The sequence below is a fragment of the Triturus cristatus genome, chromosome 1_2 (assembly GCF_964204655.1).
Source record: "Triturus cristatus chromosome 1_2, aTriCri1.1, whole genome shotgun sequence".
NCBI lineage: Eukaryota > Metazoa > Chordata > Amphibia > Caudata > Salamandridae > Triturus > Triturus cristatus.
The window spans coordinates 762,102,363-762,122,437 of NC_140580.1; the positions used below are offsets into that span (position 1 = coordinate 762,102,363).

A 20,075-nucleotide genomic window follows, 5' to 3' on the forward strand; every position below is an offset into this window, starting at 1 on the left:
GGAGACAATTCAAATGTAGGTTCCAGAGCTTCAACCTAATCTTGCTCCTCGGAGGCCATACTCAAATCCTATTCAATAGCATCACCAAACAGTACCGCTGCTGCGTCCTCCACCTCAACTTCATCTGCACCACAGGATCCCGTTGTACCTACATCAGTAGCTTGGCCCAGGGAAATGGACAAAGATCCACAGGGCAGGATATTTGTACCAAAAAGGTAGAAGGAGAGGTAACAGAATAGAATATGGATGCAGAAGGCGACCACTAGCATTAGTAGTAATTGATGAGTTTTATCCTTTCAAAAGAAGGGGAGAAATTCCATGCTGACGACTTTGGCCCCCTCCCATGCTTTATTGGAGCGGGCGACCAGGTGGAGCAGCAGTGCTTCCTAAATAACTGTATGGAGCAGAGGAGGAAGACCGCAAAGTCCATCTCTGTCAGGGACTATATCTGAAAGGAAGGATTGATGCTTAGGACCAATCCTACTATAGTTTGGATGGTTGTGCTCTTCTTAGAGAAGAAATACAGGTCACCAGACGCAGCTCCAGCTTGCCTGACAGGCTACCCAAACTGTTCTCGATCATAAATGCTGCAGCACAAACACGCTCTAAGAACCCTATCAGTCTAATTGTCCTAAAGTTCATTTGATTTAGAATGGCATCTTATTCTTTTGAGATCGAAGATGAATTGACAGCTTGGGGGGCAGTTGGTTCTAGCGTGGCTACATCCATTAAAGCTGCATATGCCTAGGCTTTCATTGTTAATACCGCCAGATGTGGCACAGCATCTTACCCTTGGTGGACCTCGTTCCTGAGAGCAGACGAGAGGATCCAAGAGCATTATCAAGGGGTGGAGCTAGCACCACAGCAGCCCTAATAATCGCAGCCATGGGCAGATCAAGTGCTGTTTATTTGGCAGTTGACAGGGTCAGAAATGCTTAGGAGGCAAGATTAGTGTAGGTTTTTGTACTTCTTCCTGTCCAGATGTGCAAAAGAAAGCACTTGCCCATCAATGGACTGACACTTTGAAAAACATGTGGATGTCACAGTCCTGTCCATCAAGACAGTCTTGGACACAATACTCTTAATAGGCGCTCTGCGTTATGCACACCAATCCTTGTCTTCCTTACGAAGATCAAAGCGATTAAAACCAGTATGGTGGGCAAGGTCAACAATACTACCTATACAGATAACCTATATGACCAAGGTTGCGCCACTAGAGAGGCCAGTATAACAAAACAACCAAAAGTTAGGCAAAAAGAAGGGTGCTTCACCGTCACTCACCCAGAATAGCAATATTCGTGCCTGAGTCCTCAATAGTCTATTTTCCCCTGCCCCCATACAGGCCAATAATGAAAAAAAGATCACATTTTGCTTCTGAATGGAACAAAATGACAACTTACCAATGGGTCCTTCAAATACTGCAATTAGGTCACACACTAGAGTTTCCACAGAAGCCACCACCCACCCTCTGGAGAAAGACCCTAACCCTTTCTTGCATGAATGCCTGCAAGACATCCTCCTATTTTTCAAGGGTGTGATTAAGACGGTGACCAATGGATTCTATTCCACGTTCTTTCTGGTTCAGAAGAAAACAAAAGAATGACGACCTATCATCGACCTCGGAGACCCAAACAAGTTTTAGAAAATGGGCCTTTCAAATGGTTATCTTAAGAAGGGCCTTTCTTTTGCTGCAGGAAGAAGTTTCTCACCACCTAAGATATACATGATACCTATTTTTATACTCCCATCAACAGGCAGTACCTGAGATTCTCTGTGCCATGGCAACATTACCAGTTAAAATATCCCTCTTTTGACTTGATGTTGTGCAGAGTCCTCTTGAATTCAGACAAAGGATGAGATACTGGCTTAAGGAGGGCAGTATTTAACCCACTTAAGGGATATAGGCGAGAATTGTTGGACCAAGTACCACTGAAATTAAAGGTCTGTCCCCCCCCCCAAACTATTTGAGTAATTGCATATTAGACTTTGGCCTTGGCTTGGCCGGCATTTCCCAATAGGTGCAATTCAGACAAGTCCTCATGAAGGTCATTCTGTTAATTCAAGCCAGGCTGATCAAGCAACAGAAATTACTTGCCAGGGTGTAGCCACCAATAAATGATGAGGGCGGGGCTTTTACTTTACTTTGCCTACGATGAAGGTATCCCTGAACTGTATTCTTCTGACAGTCACCTCAAAGCCTAATAGTGCATTAAAATTGTAGGGGAAACCCTGAAAAGATTATTCCATGGGGGTTTCAGGGTAGTATAGATCACCTTTTAAGGGCCTTATAAAGCTGAATGGAGGCTCTTCTCAGGCAGCACCTCATGCAAATACAAGTAGCTGGGCCATGGGTATACCTTCAGGCTTAGTCCCAATCCAGTGCTGCTTGACAGCATATAGCTCCAGACGCTGCTGCAGCAACACAGTTCGCTTCCTTGTCCCTGTGTTCTTTTGTTTTAGAACCCTCTTATTTGCAGAAGAAGGAAATGTTTGGAAACTGGCAGGGTTGGATGTGTAATACAAGCAGCATCAAGGCTCTATCCTTGCACTGAACTCTGCCCTCTGTATTGGCTTATCTGTCTGCTTTAGACCGACAGTGTCTCCCTGCTGACGCAGTCTGTGCTCCTCCTTACACTTTGTTATTCACTGCCCTGTTCACACACTGTTTTCAGCCTATTTGCTTACACCCCATCTCTTCTTTTTACAGCTGACAAAGTGGTTGCCTTCCCAGTCCTGGAAATCGATCAAGCATTGATTGTGGACACAAATGGTGCTGGAGATGCCTTTGTTGGAGGTAGGTGTCTATTGGCAGTGTTCACATGTTACCTTACAGGGTATGCACTAGTGTCTGTGTTTTAATGTTGAGATGATGCCCTCATATTGATGAATACCAAATAGCTCCTGACTACATTATGAGTTTTTGCCTGTAGGTGGCATACATATAACCAAAGTACAGTTGTAACGGAGGTCGGTCTTGTCGGCACCTCCGGTTACATAATGCCACTGGGGTCACCAGAAGTTGTTGGATGTCACATGGGGCCACTGATGCCTAGATCTGCTGCCTCTGGAGAATGGGTCACATGATGCGATTCCGAACGCTTCAGGCCTAGTGACGGCCTGGCCTTGCACACATAGCTTGCTAGGCACAGTTGTCCAATGAGCATTATGGGTGATCATTGGCAGCCCTACATATCAAACAGACTGCAGGTCCAAAGGGTGGTCCTGCGGGCTTTTAGGGTGGAATCAGTGGACACACCGAGCCTACTGGCCTCGTCGAAAGTGGCCTCTGGCTTAATGTTTTTCCTCCTAAGCACATGGTTGGTCAAAGGCCCATCCCTCTGCTCAGCGCCTGGATGTAAAGAAAGGTTGAACCTAGTGGATTCTGGAAAGCTAGTGTCGATGTAGACCTTAAGTGAGATCAGTGGTGAGGTGCTATGTGATGGCAGGGATGACATGGATGACATGGATGATGAAAAAAATAGTTATCCATCTGTGACTTCAGCTCATAAGCAGTGAATTGGTAGATGTACAATTGCCTAGCTCACCCTGAGTGACTCATTTTTTAGGTTTTGTATCAGAACAATATTTCCCTTCATCTGACGTTTTAAAGGCGATTTCTGTTTTTTGTTTATTTTTGTATACTTAATTACATGGCAGTGGGCTCTTTGTGTAGGTTTTGTCCTAAAGAACTATGTATGCTCCGTCCATGGGAACTTGAGCTGCACATCCTTAGTATGTCTCCAGGAGCCATTAGGTCCACTTTGTGGCCTCCGACCACTTCTTACACCCTATCCTCCAGAATCAACTGTAAATAACCTTTAGCTATGTACAGCAGGCTCTTGGAAGCAGGTCCTTGAGCAGTCAAATGGAGGGAGAACTATAGTTTTATAGCTAACCTTAAGTGATAGTGTCCAAAGGCCATATTGTGCACCGCAGCCTGCCAAAAGTTTTAATAAGGAACAAAGTTTAACATTTAAAAAAATGAAAACATTTGTGTTGTAGTCAAGAGATCATTCACTATTTGCTTCATAAAATAACCTGTAGTGAAATACCATAAAGATTTGAAAAACTTCACTGCATGCATGCACAGGCAGCCATCTAGGAATGGTTAGGTGAATTCAAAGAAATTTACACGCTTCTATATAAGTGGTGAGCAGCAAACAGCATGGTGAAGCAGGCAGACCCTGGAGGGGTTGTGGTGTACTTACTGTTAATTTGGCCATGCGTGTGCCTCTTTTGCCTGAGCGCAACCACGACCAAACGTCGGCTCCGACTGTCAGTTATTGACACCGAAGGCTTTGCGGGAGCGGTCCCAAAAGCTGCTTGAACGACGACAGTCGGCTCCGGGCCATTCGAGGTCCCGGTCCAGAGGGAGGTCGAAGGACTGGTCGCGGAGCCACCACCATTTCGGTTCGAAATCTTCAAAGTCTTCGCACTTGGGGTCGGGTAAGTTGAAGCATAAGAAGAAGTCGAAGAAGCATAGTCGCTCTTCGACTTCTCCTCATAGGTCAGCCGATCCGACGAGGCTCACGGGTGGTGCCACTCCTGCGTCTCCAGCGTGCGCAGCCCGAAGGATCGGCTCCGAGCTTCCCTCCCTTTCCGGGACCCGGAGCTACCCCGCCCAGCTTCGTACGTTCTACAAAGCGATGCATGCCGTCTTTGGGCGGACCGACCCTGCTGGTGCGCCTTCGGCCCCTGCGGTCTCGGTTGGGGGGCCTAAGTCTTCGCCGCCGGTGGCTCTGGCGCCGCAGGCCCCCCTTGGATCCAGGCCCAGATCCGGATCGGCGCTGGTTGACCTCGTTACGGCTCCACCGGCGCCGCCTCCTATGGCACCATTACCGCGTTCGCCGCCGGTGGGCTCCCTTGCCAGCACCGTGTGGGGTTTTCATGCCCTTGTTCATTCCCTTTCCAACAACAGTGGTACCCAGAGGAGGATGATGATGAGGAGGACTGGGAGGGGTCCGGTGACCCTTAAATTGACCAGCTAGATACTGAGCAGGACTGGAGAGAGGAACTGGGGGATGCCAGTGGTCTTGACACTACAACCGACCTTGGCAAGTTGTCTCCTCCTACCGTGGCTACGGAGGAGGGAGCGTCATACGCTGTGGTGTTGGGTAGGGTGGCCGAGGCTCTCAACCTCGAGCTTTTCTATGGTGGCGGTCAGGACTAACCTCCTGACAGGTGCTTCAACCGGCGGCGAGCTCTTCGGAGCCCCTGCTGTCGTTTAATGAGGCCCTCACCGAAGTCCTTTTGGGCACGTGGTCCAGGCCCAACATGGACAGGCTGATCGCCAGACGCCACCGCCTGGCTCCGGGTGACCCCACATTCCTCTCCCAACACCCCACCCCGGAGAGCTTGGTGGTCCAAACCTCCCCCTCCAAAAGCGCCATCCCTACCGCTCCACCGGAAAGGAATTCCAAGAAGCTGGACCATCTTGGCAAGAAAGTTTTCTCTTCTGCCAGCTTAGGACTGTGGTCCGTAAACACCGCATGTCTCTTGGGCCATTATTCGCATTCAGTGTGGGATACAGTGGCGCAAGTGCTGCCTCAGTGTCTGGAGGAGGCCCTGGCAGTGCTCTCCCAGGCAGTCGCCGCCGGGAGAGATGCAGCAAAGTTTACTATCCGTTGTGGGCTGGACACCGCCGACTTTCTGGGCAGGACCATTTCAACGGCGGTAGCGCTTCACCGATACGCCTGAACGAGGTCCACTGGCTTTTCAGGGGATGTCCAGAACACCTTGATGGACATGCCCTTTGATAGCCGTCGCCTTTTTGGCGACATAGCAGACACCCTAGAGCGGTCAAGGACTAACGGGCTACAGCCAAGGCCTTGGGCCTCTCCGCCCATCTGGTGCAGTCTGGTTTTCACCCCTTTCGTGGCTATGGAAACGGTGCCCCGCTACGTCCCAACCAGGGCCATGGCTGCAGCAAGTTACCCAACCTTCGTGCGCCTGGGGAAACCACCAGTCCACCAACTCCCCCCCCACTGCAGCAGCCTCCTAACCCTCCTTGTCCGACCTTTCAGGCCCATCAAACGCCAGTGGGTGGCAGGATTCGCCATCACCTTCCCCACTGGTTCCCCCGATCACTTCGGACAGGTGGGTTTTGCAGGTGGTACGAAGGGGCTACTCCCTCCCCTTCGAGACTACCCCTTCAGCCAATCCACTGCGGTACCACCACATGTCGGAGGATCATCTTGCCCTTCTCCAGCAGGAAGTTACGGCTCTCTTGGCCAAGGGAGCCATCGAGCGCGTTCCTGCCCTAGAAGTAGGCTGTGGTTGTTATTCCCACTACTTTCTGGTTCCCAAGAAGGACAAGGGCATGCGTCCTATCTTGGACCTCAGGGAAGTCAATCGCTTCCTCAGGAAGGAGAAGTTCAGGATATTGACGCTTGCTCAGGTCTTGTCTGCCCTCGACCCGCAAGACTGGATGGTAGCGTTGGACTTGCAGGACGCTGATTTTCACATCCCCATCCTACTGGCCCATTGGCATTACCTACGGTTCATAGTGGGCCATGAGCACTTTCAGTTTACTGTGCTCCCCTTTGGCCTTACCAGCGCCCTTCGGGTGTTCATGAAAGAGATGGCAGTGGTCACAGCTCATCTGCGCAGATCAGGGGTTTCAGTCGACCCCCATTTTCTCAACAACTGGCTGTTGAAGGCGGGCTTGTTCCAGGCGGTCGTCTCCCATCTCCAGACTAAGGCCGACCTCCTGCATTTGCTGGGGTTCTCCATCAATGTGCCGAAGTAGCACCAGATTCCCTCTCAGAAGCTCCTCTTCATCGGAGCAGTTCTGGACACAACGCAGTTTCGGGTCTATCCTCCCGAACTGCGAGTCTGGGATATTCAGGCTATGATTCCGATCTTTCAGCCTCTATCCTGGGTTTCGGTCAGAATGACCCTAAGGCTGCTGGGCCTCATGGCCTCCTGCATCCTGCTGGTCATTCATGCCAGGTGGCATATGCGGGCTCTGTAGTGGGACCTGAAGTTCCAGTGGGCGCAGCATTGGGGCAATCTGTTCAATTGCATTCAGATCTCGGAGGGCACTGCTCAACAACTGCAGTGGTGGCTTACAAACCAGGATTGGGTCAATGGTGGATCCCTCCCTCTCCCTTCCCCAACCAGACCACACTGTGGTGACGGATGCATCCCTTCTGGGATGGGGCGGCCACATGGGAGAGGCGGAGATCAGAGGCCTCTGGCGGAGTCCGGGCTTCACATCTACCTTCTGGAGCTCCGGGCAATTCGTCTTGCACTGAAAGCATTCCTTCCCTCTGTCCGGGGAAGAGTAGTTCAGGTGTTCACGGACAACACCACCGCCATGTGGTATTGCAACAAACAGGGCGGGGTGGGGTCGTGGACCCTATGTCAGGAGGCCCTACACCTCTGGACATGGCTGGAACATCAGGGTATTTCCTTGGTGGTTCAACACCTGGCCGGTTCTCTGAACGCCAGGGCGGACAAACTCAGCCGCAGTTGCATGATGGATCACGATTGGCGTCTTCACTCGGAGGTGGTGCAAGGTCTCTTTCAACAGTGGGGAGAACTTTGGTTAGATCTATTCGCCACCGAAGAGAACGCGCAATGTCAGCAATTCCTGGCGTTGGAATTTCCAAGGCGGCACTCGCTCAGCGACGCTTTTCGTCGCGAGTGGAGTTGCAGTCTGTTGTACGCCTATACCACTTCTGCCCAGAGTGCTGAAGAAGATGAGGCGCGACCGGGTCCAAGTCATTCTTGTGGCTCGGGATTGGGCACGAAGAGTCTGGTATCCCGAGCTGCTCAACATGGCCATCGATCCTCCGATCAGACTGCCTCTTCGGGAGGATCTTCTGTTGCAGCAGCAGGGGATGGTCCTCCAAGCGAACCTGTCCAGTCTCCACCTCCTTGCGTGGAGATTGAGCGGCGGCAGTTGACGTCTTTCGACCTGCCACCTGAAGTCTGTGATGTAATCTTGGCAGCCAGGCGTCCCTCCACTAAGCCAGTATACGCCTGCAGGTGGAACAAATTTGTGGCATGGTGCACAGCAAAGGCTGCGGATCCCCTTTCTGCCCCTCTCTCTGAAGTACTCTTGTTTCTTCTCTTTAGCCCAGCAGGGCTCTGCTCTGGGCACTATCAAGGGCCATCTTTCAGCCATCTCTACTTTCCTTCGGTTGCCAGATCAGCCTTCTCTTTTCAAGTCCCCGGCAGTTAACCGTTTTCTAAAAGGCTTAACGCATCTTTTTCCTCCAATCCCCTTCATTATGCCTCAGTGCGACTTGAACCTTGTACTAACTTATCTCATGTGTGCTCCCTTTGAGCCACTGCATAACTGTCCTTTACGCCTACTCACTCTTAAAACTGCTTTCCTGTTAGCCATCACTTCTGCTAGACGAGTTAGTGAGCTCCAGGCTCTTTCTTCAAAACCTTGTTTCCTGTCTGTTCATCCGAACAAGGTGGTTCTCAGGACCCATCCATCCTTTCTGCCTAAGGTGGCCACTGCCTTGCACATTGGGCAGACCATTACTTTGCTCACCTTCTTTCCGCCTCCTTCAAAGGAGGAAGAAGGCTCCACCATCTGGACCCAAAATATGCACGATCCTATCTGGATCGCACAAAACAGTTCCGGGTGGATGATCAACTTTTTGTTGGTTACGTGGGTGCAAAGATGTGTCGGGCAGTAGACAAATGCACCATTTCTCGATGGGTCATGTGGATTAAGGCTTGTTACTCTCTAGCTAAAAAGGAACCTCCAGTCCGGCTACACGCTCACTCCACTAGGGCGACGGCAGCCACTACTGCCTTGGGAAGAGGAGTGCCTCTACATGACATCTGTCAGGCAGCCACCTGGGCATCGCTGCACACGTTCACCAAACACTACTGCCTGGACAGCCAAGTTCGGAGAGACGGCTTCTTTGGCCGTTCTGTTCTCCAGGACTTTTTGGTGTGATCTTGGTTCGCAGACCCACCACCGGGGTTGGTATTGCTGGGGTATCTTTTCTAAGGTAAGGAATCTATAACTAACGTGTTTCTTTCAGATGCACAAGTTACTTACCTTTGGTAACAATATATCTGTAAGAAACATTAGTTAGTTATGGATTCCTTCCCACCCTTCCTCCCCGTTCTGCAAACTGATTTCTAGGGTTAAGGACATCATTTCAGGGCCCTAGTTTTCTGCACTAATGGTCAGTGTCTTGCTCTGAGTTTCTGGTGCGGAAAGTCGTGTACAGAACTGACGTCGGTGCGCGAGGGCGGCATCTAAGTAGCTGCTGTGACGTCATCCCGGCGACGACGGAGCCGACTGATGCCACCTTCCGACGTGCAGAGGTACTGCTGACTTTCGAGGTCCAGTCTGACACCTGGGGGTAATTCTAAGGTAAGGAATCTATAACTAACTAATGTTTCTTACAGATATATCGTTACCGAAGGTAAGTAACTTGTGCACCACAACCATTGACGATTGCAGCACCTCGGTCAATGGCACTCTTATTAAACAAAGCTATCATCCATACCATATATTTACCCTGTTGGATTTACAGCAGTAGATAGTTTGCTCCTCACCCGGCCAACAAATGGCTGCTTTCTAGCAATCTACTTCAGCTTTAACTACGCCCTCCACTACTGTATTGGTAGTGTTCTCACATGACCTTAACTAAAATACAAAGCCTTTTTCAGTGAGGATGAGCACCAGATTGCGGATACTCAACCCATTGTTCTTCAAATCCACAAAGAATAGGAAACAGTTTCCCTTAACCCCACCCCATCCCCTGAATTGTAGACGCAGACCATCTAGCCTCCGGGTAAAATAAGGCACCTGCAGGATCAACAAACCGTTTTGCTGTTTATGCCGCTTGTGTGCTACCTCTTGTACTTTTTACTACTCTACAAAGCATGGTACAGAATATTTACCAGATTCTGCCAGCTCTGTTTCAGCAGCCTCTTCAGCAGGAGTTAGTGTGCACTCTGCAGCCTCCTGTCCTGCTCCCTATCTCTCCGATGCCACCAGCTCAACAAGCCATGCCTGATCAGCCCATAAACCTGTCTAGATAGACTTCCTCTGAAGGTGTTGCATGAAGATGTCCATAGTGATAATGACACACCTTCAGTAACAATCCGCAGGAACATGAAGGGGTTGATGGTTCAATTTATGGTTATGATAACAAAGATAATGCAGGAGATACTGACCTCAGCTTAACTGTACCTGTTAAAGACCGCTTTTTTGTCGTTCAGTGTAACGCACATCTAGATCTTGTTCAAAGTGATTCACTCCCTTATGAGATTGACACATTTGATGCTCTGAAATGCATCTCGGGGATTTAATCCGCTTTTGTCAAATGTGGAAAAGAGTACTTATTTTACCCATTTAATGGAAAATGTCACAGAACTGTGTTGTCCAGGATCACATTTGAGATGAAGGACTTTTAGTGAAGAAAAAACATCCAGGTACTCCAGCATTACACTTCTTGCACACCAAAAAGAAATACAAGGCGACTGAATCTGCTGCCGCCGACATTTGAATCAAATGAAAGATGGTTAAATGGTTTCTGTAGCCAGATCGCTCAGTCCTGCAACACCGTGAATTACTCCCGCAGATACAGATGTGTGTAAAGGAGACTCAGTGGGTGAGTGTTAGACCTGGCATCATTGGTGCGGGTCTCCCTTTCTCTCTACTCTCCCTATCTTTTATATTGGCTGGATTTAGATGTTCTGGGCGCCGTGCCACTGCTACTCAGTGCCACAGCGCAAATGCTCCCTGTATATAAATGACTGTATGAATAAGGATAACTATAATACCTACATCGCTGTAGCCTGTTTCAATAGTGAGTTACCTTCCATTTCACTGTCGCTACTGCGAAACGATCCATTCTCATAGGCCAGGATGGGCTGGTTAAAGATTGCTTTCTATCGTCCTATCGGGCCCTAGGAACCGGATAGGACCCTCGAGTTTGATACGTTTATGCTCAGGACATTGAGGGGCACCTTTTAGTAAGGACCGTTTATATGGTGCATGTGTTGAAATACCTTTTCTGAAAACATGGTAGTTTCTTGCCTAAGCTTTACTGTAGGCTGTTGCACGTATGTATATTGTCCGTCTGGTTTTGGAGCAGCAGGGCCAGCTGGGTCAGACCTGGCTGGAGAGAGAGATCGGTATTCAGAGTATGGGGAGGGGTGTCTGGCAAGGTGAATGATGGCTCCCACTGGGTGTCTGATAGCAGACCCCCCTCATTCTGAAAGGGCAGGATGTCACCTCGTAAACCAAGTGCTCCCCGACCCCACCAAACTGGTTCTGACCGGAGTCAGTGATTTGCAACCTTAGAGAACAAAGAATTTTTAGGTATAAAATGCTGCGCTGGAACTTTTTGCCAAGTGTGTTCCTTCTGGATGTCAAGACGAAACTCTGTCTGAGTGAACAGAGGAAAGGACTTCTCAACTTTCATCAAGCTTGCCGAAGAAACTACCCGAGGGCCTAAATCGAGAGCGCCTCCTGCAGAAGTCTCGGGGACATTAGACTTCACCCTGCCCGCCGTCAAAATTCCTGTGCGACGAGTTCTGCTTGCAGGTGAGGCCTCCGTCGAGTAATCCGAAGCCTCTAGTTCTACTGTGAGGACTGCAGACTGGGCCCTTCTGAACTTTTGCTAAACCTGTGCTGGCCGCTGCAGCTAAGAGAGCTACTGCCGCTGAGACCCCGCCTGAATCGGAATTGAGACTTCCTAAACTTTCGCTGAACCTGTGTGGGCCGCTGCAGCTAAGGGAGAGCTGCCGCCGCTGAGTGCCCGCCTGACTCTGAACCTTCGAACCTTCTTGCTAAACCTGTGTGAGCCGCTGCAGCTAAGAGAGCTGCCGCCGCTGAGAGCCCGCCTAAATCTGTAGCTTCAAACCTTTCGCTGGATCCGTGTGGTCTGCTGCAGCTAAGAGAGCTGCTGCCACTGAGAGCCCGCCTGAATCGGCATCTTCGGCCCTTCCGCTGAATCTGTGTGGACCGCTGTTCTCGAGAGAGCGCTGTGGCCGCTGAGCGTCCACCGTGGTGCCCGCCTGGTCGAGACCATAAATTGTCCCGTGGGCCACCGCAGCTAAGAGAGCTGCTGCTGCTGAGTGCCCCCACCCTTTGCTACTGTGCACCATCGTGATTCGTCCCGTGGGCTGCTGCAGCCAAGAGAGCTGTAGCTGCTGAGTGCCCACCCCTGGTGTTATTTTTCATCCTCGTAATTTGCCCCGGAGCCGCCGCAGTTGAGAGAGCTGTGGCCGCTGAGCGCCCGCACCATTGACAACTTTGCATTCTTGGGATTTGTTCTGTAGGCCGCCACAGCTAAGAGAGAGCTGCTGCCGCTGTGAGCCCACCACGGAGCTACACGACGAGAGTCATCGCCAACACCAGCCCGGGCCGCCGCAGCCGCGCGCTGCTGCCACTGAGTTCCCGCCTGCCCCCGAGTGCCCGAACCACTGTGAGTGCACGCTGCGGACCTCAGCCTCCAAGACCTGTGGTCGCTGGGAGTCCACCTGTCACCGTCTCCGCTTCTTCCAGAAGCTGCGTGCTGTAGTCCCTTTCAACAACAGGTACCTGGTGCGCAACAGGTCGCGTAGGCCCCGGCCTTGAACTCGGCCCGTGTCCCGCTTTGGGTGAATACGTTGTTGTTTCTTTTAGTCCCTACGGGTTGACGTGAATTGTAGTTGTTGAAACGCTTTGAGGGTTTTTGAGTTAAACTGTTGGATAAAGATATTATTTTTCTATATCTACCTGAGGTGTCCTTTTGTGGTGTCATTACTGCCCTATTGTACGTGGCCATAAACGCTTCACACACTGCCTCTGAGATAGGCCTAACTGCTCGTGCTACGTTACCACAGGGCTGAGCAGGGGTTATCAAATGGGGTAGCACACTTGCCCTTGCTTAGGAAGAAGGGTCCCTATTTGGACATTGGCGCCAGCCATGGCCAACTAGAGACCCCCCATTTCTAACAGTGAGTATGTCAATGTGTTAGCGGCACGTACTGGTAAAATTGCCAACTCCTCGACAAAAAAAAGGCCATCTGGGGAGTCCCATAGACCTTTTCATTGTTGAGTTGTCGCAGGAGGACAGAATTCAGGCAAAGGCAATTCTGGGAGGACAACAAAACTTAACCGTCTCTAATTGACGCTGTTGTAGATTCCTTGGTTTGCTGCTTTACTCGTATTGGGAATGCAGCAGTGAATAGATGCTATGGATGGCTCAAGGTTACGATATTTCGACATGAGAAAGTCAAACATTTTAGACATGCCCATTGACAGGCAGGATGTCTTCAGCAAGAATGTGGATGAGACGCTGCAATCAGTCAATGCTGACACTGACACTTTAAGATTTTTACAGTCACTGCAGAATGTTTAACCCTTCAAGGACGAGAACTGGCAAAATTAAGGGCCATTCCAACAGGAATCCATTTTTTGTCAGTACAAGCAATACAGACAGTATGGATCGCATTACTCTTGCAAGCCAGCCAGCGGCGGTACATCCATGAGGGCGCAGGAGCATAGCTTTCCCTGCTGTAATAAGATGGTTTTATTTCCGATTTATTTTTAGGTCTCGCCTGGCGTAGCTGCGCGCATGCGCAGTCTCGCCCGGCAAGATTTAACGTTTTGAGGGATTTTCTGTAAGGGGCATTAAGCCCCGCCCCTCTTTTCCATTGACTGGCGTCACCGTTTATGCTAAACGGTGGCCAGCCATTAGAAAAGGTGTCTGACGTCTTTGCTCGGCTTACTGAGCCATCCCATTTGGACGGCCTCGCTTGCTTTGCGTTCGTCGCAAAAGGTTTCTTATCTTTATGGGGCCATAAAGACCAGAAACCTTTTAGCAGGCGAGAAAGGCGAGCAAATACGTCATGGCAAGCGCTTGTTGGAGAGGCGCCCGGGACCAGCGTGGTTTCAGCTGTCAGGGGTCTAATTAGAGCTCGCCTCATTCCAGACAGGTTACTAATGAATGATAGGCCCGACAGCAGGGGTGGGGCACGTAAAAATGGTAGGCTGTTCAGATAATAGTGAGGGTGTCCTCGGTCACTTGCTCTCTGGCCAAGCTTTTTTCAGCCATTTCTCACTTTTCACGCTTCACTTCTTTCTGCCAGTAACCCCTATCTTTTCCATCCTCGTCCCACTATACCTCTTCCCAGAACCACCATCTCCCCTCGAGTCTCACCATGTCCCACCTCGAAAGTTGCCCCCGCACCCCGTCTTCGTCACATCTTGCACCTCCTCCTCTTCCCCCCCCCCCCCCCCTCCCCGCCACAGAGTGGTAGATGGGGGCCACGAGTATCCCATATCTCAGTTATTCTTATTCATTGTCATGAAGTTGAATGGGCCCCAGGAAGGTTTGGCGGTCCCAGATGATCGGGGCCCCATTGCGCCGCAGGGGCCTGCGTTACCTCTCTGCCCTCCACTCGTCTCACTCTCTTGCCACAAAGCCTTATCATGCTGTCCCCGACCCTAATACATGTCCCTACCGCATTTTGGCCACTATTCCTTTAATTCAGTTGCCTCTTTGTCAGTGCCCTCTTTCCGCATTGTGTCTCAGTCCTCGCTCTCCCTCTCCGCTCATTGTGTCTACTTTCTCTGAGTTTTTATCGGTGCCCCTCTTTCGGTCTCCGAGCAAGAGAGAGAGAGCAAAGCCGATCCTAAAAGGAAGCCAGTTCATTGCATCCTTCTCAGACAAAAACAAGGGAGTACCTGTAACTAATGGTACCACTGCAAGATAGATAGCTTAGACAATACAATTGTGTCACAACAAGGCCGACATACATCTGGAATCAAATCTCAGAGCTTTCATCACAAGGCAGAAAGGAGCCACCCTAACCTTCCTAGCAATTGTTCTATTAAGTGATATAGTGCAGCTACCTGGTCATTTATCCACACGTTCACAAATCGCATTACATAAATATCCAGGTGAATAGAAAATCACAAGTGGAGCAAAAAGTACTAAAACATTTGTTTGCAAATTCAAGCTCATTTCAGACCCAACCACCACAAAGAACAAGGATACCGCTACTAAAACAATACAAAGCTTGTAAATCCAAGTAACGCTGTTAAAAAAAAAAATGGACTAATTACCGGTAAGAGTAGTTTTGCAGCTTGAAGAATTTTCTGGATTGCCATGTGACACTCCCACCTCTCCAAGAAATAAGTTGAAGCAAAGCAAACCAAGAATAAGGAACGAGATAGAAGACAAATCTTAAAAACTCCAAGAAGTCAATTTGAAGTAAAGTGAAGAACCAAGTAGCCAGCAATAAAAGAATTTTAAGATGGCAACCATGCACCGGTGCTTCCGGGGACAGCGTTTGACATCAGGAGAGAGATGGACAAGGCACCAAATGGTAAAAGATGATGCCCAACAAAAAAAGAAACCAAGGCCTAAAAGGAGAATTTCAGACAGAACCACTAGATTTCAGAATAATGCATACTGGTAATCCATAAAACCTTTTATGCTGCAAAACTACTCCTACCAGTAAGTAACCATTTCCCTTATCTTATCTAGCAATCCCCTGGTGCACACATGCACGGTGTGCTGCCATTGGTGCAAAGTCCCTTCTGAACCACCATAGGGGGGGTGTATCTATCGTGTACTAGAGGTTTCATTTCATTAATTGCATGAGAAGCCAAGTGGTGAGTGCAGGATCTGGTCAGTGTAGTGCAGAGTACCCTTGTTCTTGATGAGAAAGCAAGACATCCTATTTAAGAATGTCCTTTCAGGTTAGAGGTCGCACTTCCGGGGTCTGTAATTAATCCTAAGAATAGTGGCATCCTATGTCATTAAAGTACTTTTAAGTCAGTACTAGAAAACCTGTTCTTGGATGCCAAAGGCATTCGGGGTACATTATTGTCCAGCTGCAGAAACTGTTGCTCAATCAGGTAAATACTAGCTCCCGAGCTAAACCTAATGGTCGCCATTGCACCCTGGAATTCCTTCTCTCCTTGTGGTTAGGATACTACAGTCACTTAGCAACGTGAGGCCATGCAAGCCTCCCGTTGTGGGTGAAGGTCAGGGTACCAAGTATCGGCTTACTCTGACACCTTGGAAGCGGGCAGAGGAGGGTCACTAGTGAAAAGAAAGTAACTCCTCCTTTTTCTCACGGTTGAGCATTGTCTGGGCTCTGTGCCGAGGTTGTCCAGAGAGAGGATCTCACCTTATCAGCCACCGATCAGTCCTGTTGCAAGCAAGAATCAGTGTTCAGGCATACTCTTATCCTCCTGTTTCCCCCTGCCAGCTTGTACAAAATTTCTACCTCTCAGTCACCAAGAGGCACTAGCCCCTGTCAAGTCTGCCTGTCAGGGTAGCCACAACGGCAGTCTTTTTTGTGAGGTGCCCAGTACCAAAGTCGCATCGGACTCAAGAGTTTGAAATCTTTCCATCCTTCATACTGCTTCAGATCATGCAATCACAGGATTTAGCTTGGGACTCCCCAAGTAATCCGATTCAAGACTCACTCCACCTCCTACATACCCCTTGCAATCTCCAAAAATACACACACAACCCCGACCCACCCCTCCCCCAGCCCGCTTGCGGGGTACCAACAGTAACTGTGTCCAGTCTGTTGCGACCTGACTTGCTTCTAGATTCCCTGTTGGCTACCATTTTGTCCGCAATTGAGACACCATATATAGTATGGGGAATTACTCTTAGCCCCACGGTTTCTTTCAGAATAGAAATTGAGCCAAAACATGGTGCTGTTCCTACATCGTTCTGATGGTTGTGGGGGAGTGAGAGTGTTGGAGAAAACTTTCCAAAGTTACTATAAAGGTCTTGGTTTCCTCTCTTCCCTTCAAAAAGTATCTGCAGCCAGAGTGGTCAAATATGATTGTGGCATGGGATCAAACAGTTGAGGGGGTTGACCACTATGGTATGGATAACCCAATGTGTGAAAATTGTTGTAGATGAAGTTGTACTCATTTGAAGTGTTCAGTGTACACTAGCATCTGACTTTTAAAGCTCTGTCATTCCAACCGCTGTTCAGATTTGCTGCAGAGGTGCACATTTACTGGGACTATTAAGGTAAATACACTATCCCACAGCATAGTCACGAACCAGCACCTGCCTTGGGAGCAGTTCATTAGTGAAAAACGGACCAAACGTTTGAAGCCACCAGTCCACATTTCACTGTGCAGGCTGCAACCTGGCCTGCATTTGAAAGGGGGGCAGACCGAGACCTCCCTTGAAGGCAAGTGCAGTGAGTGAGTGAGTTTTTCTCCAAGGGGATTCCTGGACACTCCTTGTGACCGACACCCTTTTTCTCCTTCCAAGGTGCTGTTGGACTGTGCACCACATCTACATTGGCACACAGTCAGTGCGCTTCCTGACCATTTGCCTCTGCGACCGCTTCTGTAAGAGGATTACCTCATTTCCATCCGGCTCGGCGCATGTGTAGCTTCAGCATTCGATATAGTTCAGAAGTGACCATATAAGTATCTGCAACTCCTTCTATAATACCAAAGTAACCTGGTGGCAGAAAAAATAGTCACATGCCCAGTGTGCTCTGGGTGCATGTAGTGTAGTACTTCTTTTGGTGCCTTCGACTGGCTGAAAGAAATTTTTAACAAGTTTGCTTCAAGTTTTAATTGCCCTTCTGTAATGAGACGGAAACAAAAGAAGAGTCTGGCATTGTGTGCTCTGCAGTCTTGGGATGTTTACCTTGTAAAAGTGTAACCTGATACAAATAGACAATTAAATAGAACACTGTTAGACCCGGCATCTTTTGCCGTGTTTCCACTGTCTTTTTGCTTTCTGACCTCCATGTTTGACTCTGTTTTGCTGGTTTAGTGTCTCCGCGCACCTTCTCAATGCTGTCCAATGTTAAAGTGCAAGTGCTCCTATTGTAAATTGTATTATGTATTGGTGTTTCCATGATTGGCATATTTGATTTACTGGTAAGTCCTTAGTAAGGTGCATTGAGAGTGCCAGGGCCTGTAAATCAAATGCTGCTAGTGGGCCTGCAGCACTGATTGTGCCACCCACACAAACAGCCTTCCAAAGGGTTCTCAGACCTGCCACTGCAGTGTCTGCTTGCAGTCTTTACTACCATGGCAACTTGGCAAGTGCACCCACCTGCCATGTCCTAACCTTCCCTTTTTTTTACCTGTGAGTCACCCCTAAGGGAGGCACAGGGTACTCCTATGGGCAGGGTGTGGTGTATTTGAAAAGTAGGACATGTACTGGTGTGTGTAACATGTCCTGATGGTGAAATACGGTGTAATTCATTTTTCGATCTTGAGGCTATCTGTCCCATAGGATAGAATGGGGAATACTTGGTAACATTTTACAAGTATATCTTCCCATTGCGTCAAGATGAAGAAATTGAGTTTATTGTGCCTGAACTTAGAATGTAGAAATGCATCTTTTAGTAAAGATGATTTTTATGTTCTGTTTGAAAATACCACTTTTAAAAAGTAGTTATTTTCTTGCTTAGCCATCCTGTGTGTCTCTGCTGTGCTATGGATTGACTATATGGCTTTGGAGTGACGGGGGCTGAGGATGTGCATTATCTTAAGACAGCCTCTGGGGGGGTTGAGGTGTGTTCTGCCTTTCCCGAATGAGTCAGGGCTGGGCTGAATAGACCTGGGCAGCATTTAGAGTAGTGGGAGGAGGACCTAACTGGTTTGGACTGAGCACAGACGCACTCTGCCCAAGAGAACAAAGAGCAACGGAGTCTGAGGGAGAGTTAAATATCACACCATCATGGTGGAAAAGGGCACTGAAACGACAATTGTATCCATATATGATTGCATTGACTCGGGCGTGCAACAGTACTAAATGATCAAGGGAGATTCTAGCGATCCTATGGTGTAATTATTAGCAGGCAGGAAAACATGCCACCTAGATGAAGATTTTTTTTTTTTATTCTTCACTTTTGTTGATTGGCTCTGGATTCGTAGTAAATGGTTTGAAAGAAAAAAGCCTTTGTTTTGATAAGTTATGCTGAAGAATCGTTCGGACTTTGTCTGGTCTTACCTCCATGGTATAGGCTTGAGCCTTCCCTCTGCAACTGCTTGCTTTTTATGTTGAAGATCATGTACCTTGTTTCCTTGTACCTTGTTTCCTAACTATAATTTCTTTGTGCTCTTGCAGGCTTCTTATCACAGTTGGTGTACAACCGCCCCCTTGAGGAGTGCATTCGAGCCGCACATTATGCTGCAAATGTGGTCATTCGCCGATCAGGTTGCACGCTCCCAGAGAAGCCGGACTTCAAATGATACTATTGGCCCTGCTGAGTTGATGACCTCCCCTATTCTTACCAAGCCCATCATACCTGCATTGAAACTTCTGTACTGCTCCTGTGTCGCGCACTTCCTTCCTTTCTCACCTGATCTATGCACTGAGCCCAAACACCTCTTGTCTTTCTCGAGATGGCAGAGCCAGGTGGGATGTATAGATCCCTCCCTGCTATCACCTCTCTGACGACAAAGGATCACTGCTCCCATCACCCTAATAGGTGATGCACCATACTAAACTATCCAGTAAAGTGTTGGTCAGTGTTTGTTCATTTGTTCAAAGTCATTGTTGTCCTTCAAGCACGGTCAATGAGATAGATGTATTTGGTGCTTTTGTGTCGTAGTCCTGTTTTACTCCTCATTGATCTAAACCGGATTTACATTAACTCAGTCACCAGTTTACCTATTAAAGGACATATTTACAGTGCATAATGCTGAAAATGAGGTACAGAATTATTTATGCAGGCTACTTTTGCCAAGATATACCAAACAGGATCATAAACGCACAATTTCATACACTTATCGTGTACTTCGAGGTAATTGGGAAAACATGCCTTCTCTGTTTTTTTTATTGCAGTTTTTGAACCAGAAACTCAATTTCTGTAGCAAACGAATCCATGACTTTACTGTGTAATTTGATACTGACAAATAAAAGAAAATAAGTTGTCATACTTTCGTGTGTCATGATGTAGATATACCCCGTTGGCACCCTGTTGTTCCAGATACCAGATGAAGCAATAGCAACAGGACCAGAGATAGCTTAAAACAATTGCATTTGGAGTTGCACGTTGCTGCTTGAAAATTGCAGATTTTTCCTGAAATGTTAACAAAAGTTCTGGAGACTGGAAAAACAAGTCTGTCCGAAGAGGTGTGCTGGAAA

General features: G+C 48.6%; 1 protein-coding gene across 6 annotated transcripts in view; it reads left to right on the plus strand.

The window, feature by feature from the left end:
• Positions 1-19,866, plus strand: part of ADK (adenosine kinase) — a 615,496-nt gene extending 595,630 nt beyond the window's left edge. For all 6 annotated transcript variants that reach the window (XM_085608730.1, XM_085608729.1, XM_085608731.1 and 3 more), the window contains 2 exons: positions 2,708-2,794; positions 19,053-19,866. In XM_085608730.1, coding sequence (XP_085464856.1) covers positions 2,708-2,794; positions 19,053-19,177 — 212 coding nt within the window. In that variant the 3' untranslated portion in view covers positions 19,178-19,866. The remainder of the gene's footprint in view (positions 1-2,707; positions 2,795-19,052) is intronic.
• The last annotated feature ends 209 nt before the right edge of the window (positions 19,867-20,075 follow it).